This window comes from Maniola jurtina, chromosome 17 (genome assembly GCF_905333055.1).
Source record: "Maniola jurtina chromosome 17, ilManJurt1.1, whole genome shotgun sequence".
Classification (NCBI taxonomy): domain Eukaryota; kingdom Metazoa; phylum Arthropoda; class Insecta; order Lepidoptera; family Nymphalidae; genus Maniola; species Maniola jurtina.
In genome coordinates this window covers 4,598,556-4,605,256 of record NC_060045.1, presented here as the reverse complement: position 1 = coordinate 4,605,256, position 6,701 = coordinate 4,598,556, and the positions used below count along the sequence as shown (strand labels likewise).

At 35.7% G+C, this 6,701-nt stretch overlaps 1 protein-coding gene across 2 annotated transcripts in view; it reads right to left on the bottom strand.

The window, feature by feature from the left end:
• Positions 1-5,187: 5,187 nt before the first annotated feature.
• Positions 5,188-6,701, bottom strand: part of LOC123873815 (runt-related transcription factor 3) — a 36,195-nt gene continuing 34,681 nt past the window's right edge. For both annotated transcript variants that reach the window (XM_045918873.1, XM_045918874.1), the window contains exon 5: positions 5,188-6,265. In XM_045918873.1, the coding sequence (XP_045774829.1) occupies positions 5,646-6,265 (620 nt within the window). In that variant the 3' untranslated portion in view covers positions 5,188-5,645. The remainder of the gene's footprint in view (positions 6,266-6,701) is intronic.

Genomic DNA, 6,701 nt, shown 5'->3' with positions numbered 1-6,701 from the left:
ACATATAGGTACGTTAAAAGTTTTTATAAAATGCAAACTTATTGAGAAATCCTATCACAATGTAAAGGATTAGGTATTTAAAAGATAAGAAAGCTTGGGAATAATTCGTTTAGATAGCTTTGATAGTGATAGTTATTGTCCTATTAGGATAGAAAGAAAGAAAGAAAAAAACGTTTATTTTTGAAAGCTGCCACACATTACAGACCTACGGGTTAGGTTATCCCGGCGCCTCTGCTCTGACACGTGAGCATTAAAGTCAAAAGGCCTCAAGCAGAAGTAGGTAAATCTAAGAATTTTGTGGAATGGTCATAGTAAAAAGAATACTTGGCTGCGTTTTTTGAGGGCTTCTTCTCAAACCAGGGCGCGTTTCCTTTACACAAGTTAAAAAAAAGTCTATTAAAAGTAGGTAAGTATATGCTTCAAACTCAAACCCCACGCGGACGAAATCGCGGGCATAATATGATTATAAATCTCTATCAGAAAAATATATATCAAAGATAATCCGTTCTAATGTCCGTGTCATTCATTACTAGGTATGTAACTACAATTTTTGGTAGTTAGATAAATAAATAATAGAAATAAAGTAAATAATTATACAAATAAGTCCACTGCAAAGGCCCGACGTACAATTTGATAGCTTGATCCAGAGTCCTGCAGTTAAATAGTTGAGCCGTTATGAGCCGCAACTTCAATAGGTATATCAGGCTTAATGAGCTCATTACTGAGCTCCGCCGTCGGGCGTAACATTTGCATATCACCTGACGTCACACTCACACACACAGACACACAAATCGAGGTGAATTGATATTTTGTCGGGCAAACGAAACCCTGGAATAAATATCCCACCCTCATTAATTTGCGCCAATGCGAAACGATGGACAGACGGACGCCTACACAAGGTGGACCAGGCGATTGGGTAAAATATAGAGACATCTGTCTAATCTATTGCGTTGTATGAAAAAAAAAAAACGGCCAAGTGCGAGTCAGACTCGCGCACTGAGGGTTCCGTATTCGGGTATTTTTTCCAACATTTTGCACGATAAATCAAAAACTACTATGCATAAAAATAAATAAAAATCTGTTTTAGAATGTACAGGTAAAGTTCTTTCATATGATACCCACTTGGTATAGATATTTTTCTTTGAAAATTGAAACACATTTCAATTTTTTTTTTAATGATGTTACCACAAATTCGCGGTTTTCAGATTTATTCCTGTACTTATACTATAAAACCTACCTACCTACCAAGTTTAATGATTCTAGGTTATGGGAAGCTAACCAATTTATTGAAATAGTTATTGTTTGCACAATCGCAGATTTGACTTTTGTATGATTCTTTTATTTTCTAAATTAACTTAATTATTACTAGGTATATCAAGAGTGAATAGGCATCTTCTAGGCAAGCACGCTCTATCTTAGGCCGCATCGTCACTTGCCACTAGGTCTGATTTCAGCCAAGCGCTAGTCTAAAAAAATTATATAAAGAATGAAATAATTAACGAGGATGATGGCCACTCTAGCGTGTCACCTGATTACCTACGATAATATATGCGAGCCCACCCAGCATCTGTACTGCGCGAAAAATCGATGGCAGCGCGATTTGGGCAATAATGAGATTTAAAATTGCGAAGTAGGTAATTAATGAGGATTAGTGCACGCCTGACACTGATCGATGCAAGTGAGATTCAATATTTTAATGGAGGTTCCCCGCTAATTTTAATGGAGATATTCCTGTAAAACTGCAATTTGCAACTGTTCGTGGTCATTTTTTTATCTTTTTTTTTTTATTCATTATAGGCAAGCGCTTGACCACAATCACACCTGATGGAAAGTGACGATGTGGCATAAGATGGGACGCGTTTACCTAGAAGATGCCTATTCACTCTTGTTTTTAAGATACCAGAAATTGAAATCGCTTGAATATTTAAGGCCGTGAACGTTAGTCGCTAACTATGGGCCTCATAAGAAAACTAAAGTCATTCAATGGGTGGGTGATGGAGAAAGCTATGCTTGGAGTTTCCCTACGTGATCAAGTCAGAAATGAGCAGATCCATATGAGGGTCAGAGTAACCGTCAGCAACCGACAGCTCAAAGAATTGTGAAGCTGAAGTGGCTATAGGCAGGGTACATAGTTCGAAAAACTGATAGGAATTGGGGTCCCAAGACGCTGGAATGGTGACCTCGCACCAGAAAGCACAGCGTTGGCAGACCCCCTAATAGGTGGACAGACAAGATCAAACTAAATTAATTTAATTGTATAGTTAATAATTAAAAACTGATAACAAATATTTAGAAATAAGTAAATTCAGTCATTTTTTTTAGGTACTACTTGTTAATATTATCTTGTTTTTGTTTTATTATCCTTCGGAGCTATATACTTTTTCCTTTATTATGTACTAATATTTGCGATCGGTTGTGTATATTACATTGTTTTACCTGCATGAGTTGTGTGTGCCCGTAAGTGGTGTGTCACACTGAATTAGACTATACTATTGTATTTTTAAGTGTTTTGTGAACATGCTGTGGGCGTACCTTAAAATAATAAATAAAATAAATAAATAAATAAAACGTGGAATCCACACGCCACGATTCGTGGGTCCCACAGCTGTGGAAGTATCTGAAAGAGACCTCATCTACTCATGTGCCTATGGTAGGGCGATTGGCACTCTACCTATGTCCGGCTGTAGACACGTCAACCGGCTGGTGATGATGATGATATAATGAACGTTGCCTTGACGTTAGTTAATTCTGACAATAATTTTATCAAAAGCCTATGCCAACATTAGCCCAATGGACTTGGCCAATGCTCTTTGCAACATTTACGGAACTAATTACGACTACGATTTGTCATCTTTTGGATTTTAATATAAAAATGTAAGGATCTTTGATTGTGTCTATAGATTGACCGGAATTGCTAAACGCATTGGGCCAATGCGTATTGGAGCCTTTATAATTATTTGCGTTTGTCATTCATCTACTTAGTATCTGCTCCTGGCATAACTTCAATAAGAAATAGGCCATGAAACCCCTTGATGTTTAGGGGTGTATGATATCAAAGGTTTCTAGATTGGTCAATTTGGGAATTGACATTTTCTAGTTTGAACCTTAGGTATCTGTTTGATTGACCACGGCTTGTTAGGTAATAGCCTGGGTAGTAAAAGTTATAACCATATTTATATTAAGTATTTTGATGTAGTATTTACTCATATACTTACTCCTTCTTATTCTGAGAGGAAACCCGTGCTCAGTAGTGGCCCGGCACGGATGGGTTGACCATGATGATGATGATGATACAGCTACAAATCGATTTATCTTTCTATTACGTAAATATTATATATACCTCTAGGTATATGGAGTAGTTTATTTCAAAAAGAAAAGCCTGTTTCATCTTAGGCTGAAATCTATAGAGCGAACTTAGACTTTGCTCAGACTTAAGTTACTGTTAAAACGAGACTTATACTGCTACGTCTAAGAAAAGTCAAAGTGCACTCTATAGTTTTCAACGTTAGACTTAATCAATCAGGGTCGAAGTAAGAAGAGGAAACAAGTGTAAATTAAAAATTTATAACACCCCCGACAAGTGAAGATTACAGTAACTAGAAAAGAGCTGATAACTATCAAACGGCTGAACCGATTTTCTTCGATTATAGCTAAAAACACTCTCGATCAAGCCACCTTTCAAACAAAAAAAAAACTAAATTAAAATCGGTTCATTAGTTTAGGAGTTACGATACACAGACAGATACACAGATACACACGACAAACTTATAACACCCCTCTTTTTGGGTCGGGGGTTAAAAAGAATTGGGAAGTGGTTTTTTAGATTGGTAGGATCAATGGTTACCTACATAGTAAATATATATTTTATAAAGGTAAAAGATAATAATAAATAATTAAATCACTATACGTTCATTTAGAATTTATTTATACAAAGTGAATTCTGCTACTTACAGTCAACAAAACGTATAACAATAAGCTTCTTACAAATAAATTGCTACGCAAAGTTTTACGATTCTCAAACCATAATATTAATAAATTGTTATAATAATAATAGTAATTTGAATAAAATAATAATATCTACCTAAATATAATTAAAAACAATTTTAGATGTAAATTATAGGTACAGTTAATATATTAGAGTAAAAATCACTTTGGCATTTAGTTTTAGTCAAAAGTTTTCTTCTAATTTAAAGGGTTTCACAACCATTTGTAATAAAATTTGAAAAACAAAAAATTAATGTCTCTTGTTAGGGCTGCAAAGCTCAAATTCAAACGCTGCAAACTATAGTTGAAATTAAAGTTGTGTCCCATTAGCATTGATCACATTTTTTATGTATTTAATTTAATAAACACCAATTTGTTACTAATTTGGCACCAAACGGCAAAAAGACATATCCAAATGGAACACGTAATGCATGGCAAACCTAATTATTATAGGACACCTGTCGTGAACAGTACGATCTCATAATAACAATTTTAATTGTATTGTAAAAAACATACATAGGTGGTATAGAAGATAAATTAATAAGGATAAGAAGGGATAAGTAAGTAAAATGATTCGCACTAATTTATTCACACCTAAATATTTATGTAGAATATATTCCGAGGGGTTATTCTCAGAATTGAAGAAAATAAATAAATAAATACAATCCGTACTCTGGAAAATAGGAAGCGCTTTGATACAAATTCAAACAAAGTATAAAGTTTTGTTGCCAATATATGATTAAAACAAAACATAATATACCTAGTGTTACCAAAATTTAATTAAAAGTAATATAAAAAATCTATAAAACCTAACACAAATAAACCTGCTATTTCGATAAGAACCCTAAAATCTATTATCTACAATGGACAGATTCACATAATCAACAAATAATGTATCTTATACCTAATTTTGTATACATCTACTCAACTTTATAATTGCACAACTATTGCACTTTACAAGATGCATTTACAACAAATTATTCACAATTTTATTTACAATCGTTTACTTTTAAAACTATTACAAATTATGTATTCAGTTGTTTTCGAAAAAAAAGGGTTTTGATGAGAACAACCAGAGGGCAATTTATTTATTTTTTTTCCTAAATTTTTTGAAGGAAGTTTACCTCGTAGTTATTTAATCAGAGGAAAGTGACTGGATTATTTTTACAACAGGTTGAGGCAAGTAGGCGCTACAATATGGCTATTGTAATACAACCCAAAGTATTATTGGTGACAATAACACGGACGAAATACAACTTTGGTTTCATCTTTATGTAGCTCTATGCTACAGCTAAGTACTTATGTGATATCTTTTGTAGACCTTTTCCGTTAGTTATCTGGGAGCCATATAAAAACTAAAACAACAGTCACTGCTAAATAATATCCTTGATTCATAAACAACTCGTATAATTAGGACGGGAGCGATTTTACATTAATGATTCAATACTGGTTAAACCATTACAGATTTAACTTTATACAAATTATTACGATACCTATTTCGTTGCAATAGACGAACTCATAGTAACAATACTTCGCGTTTCGAATTTATGAAATCGTTACTCTGCATTTACTCTGTTTATATAGCTTGAGGTTTTAGTATAATCAGCTTGTTTTGCACTCAAGTAGTAATTAAAAACACCTACTCTTTCTTCTTGGAGTTTTCAATACGGTCGCCATACTGTGTTGCTGTCTGGTTGAGGGTTACCTCGTTGCCCAAGACTGTTAACTCTACCGTCTTCTCCTCTTGCTGCTGCCGCGGCACAAGAGTTCCCCCCACCTAATAATAACTCTCCTTGGCCATGGTTACCATGTTGTCTATGATTGTTAGTTGTTGACGATATCTGATCCATCATAGTTTGTAACTCGTTGTGATGGTTTTGCGTCGAGTGAATCGAGTTCGAGTGTAAAGGATGGAAATTGTGCGTTTGGTTCGCTGCCGTGTACAATTGGCTGTATAGCAAACTTGCTGGTAGTACAGGATAGAGGGAATTGTTACAGTTACTACTTCCGTACGACGAGTTTTGGGACCCCATTAGTGAAGGAAAGTTCGTGTTTGAATGGTTGTGGCCAATGTTTGTCGTTGTGTTTGAGGTCAGTAAGTCGTCCTGCACTGGGGACTCTGGTTGGGAACTATTGTCGCTCAGCGATCTAGGTCCTGTGGATAAGCTGTAGTCCGTGTTGTTGTTGTACCGCGGCAGGAGACTGCTGTGGTGTGAAGGCGATGAACCGACCAGCCCCGACAGCTGTTGATCCAAATCAACGCCTGTCGTATCCGGGAGAACTGTACAAACAAAATGCAATATGTTAGATAGCGGCTATTGTATCGTGATGAAATGTCATAATGTGATGGCGGATCGAAAATAGAGAAATGTTTTATTTTTGTACTAGAGGATGTCCGTGACTTCGTCCGCGTGGACTTAGGTTTTTAAAGATCGCGTGGGAACTGTTTGATTTTCCGGGATAAAAAGTTGCCTATGTCAATTACAGGGACGCAAGCTACCTCGGTACCCATACAAATCGCATAAGCGGATGGGTTTTTGGGAATCCCGTGGGAACTCTTTGATTTTCCGGGATAAAAAGAGGCTTTTGTCCATCCCCGGAATATAAGCTAACCGTATACCAAATTTCGTCAGAATCGGTTAAACTGTTGGGCCGTGAAAAGGTAGCAGACAGACAGACACACTTTCGCATTTGTAATATTAGTATGGATGGATAAG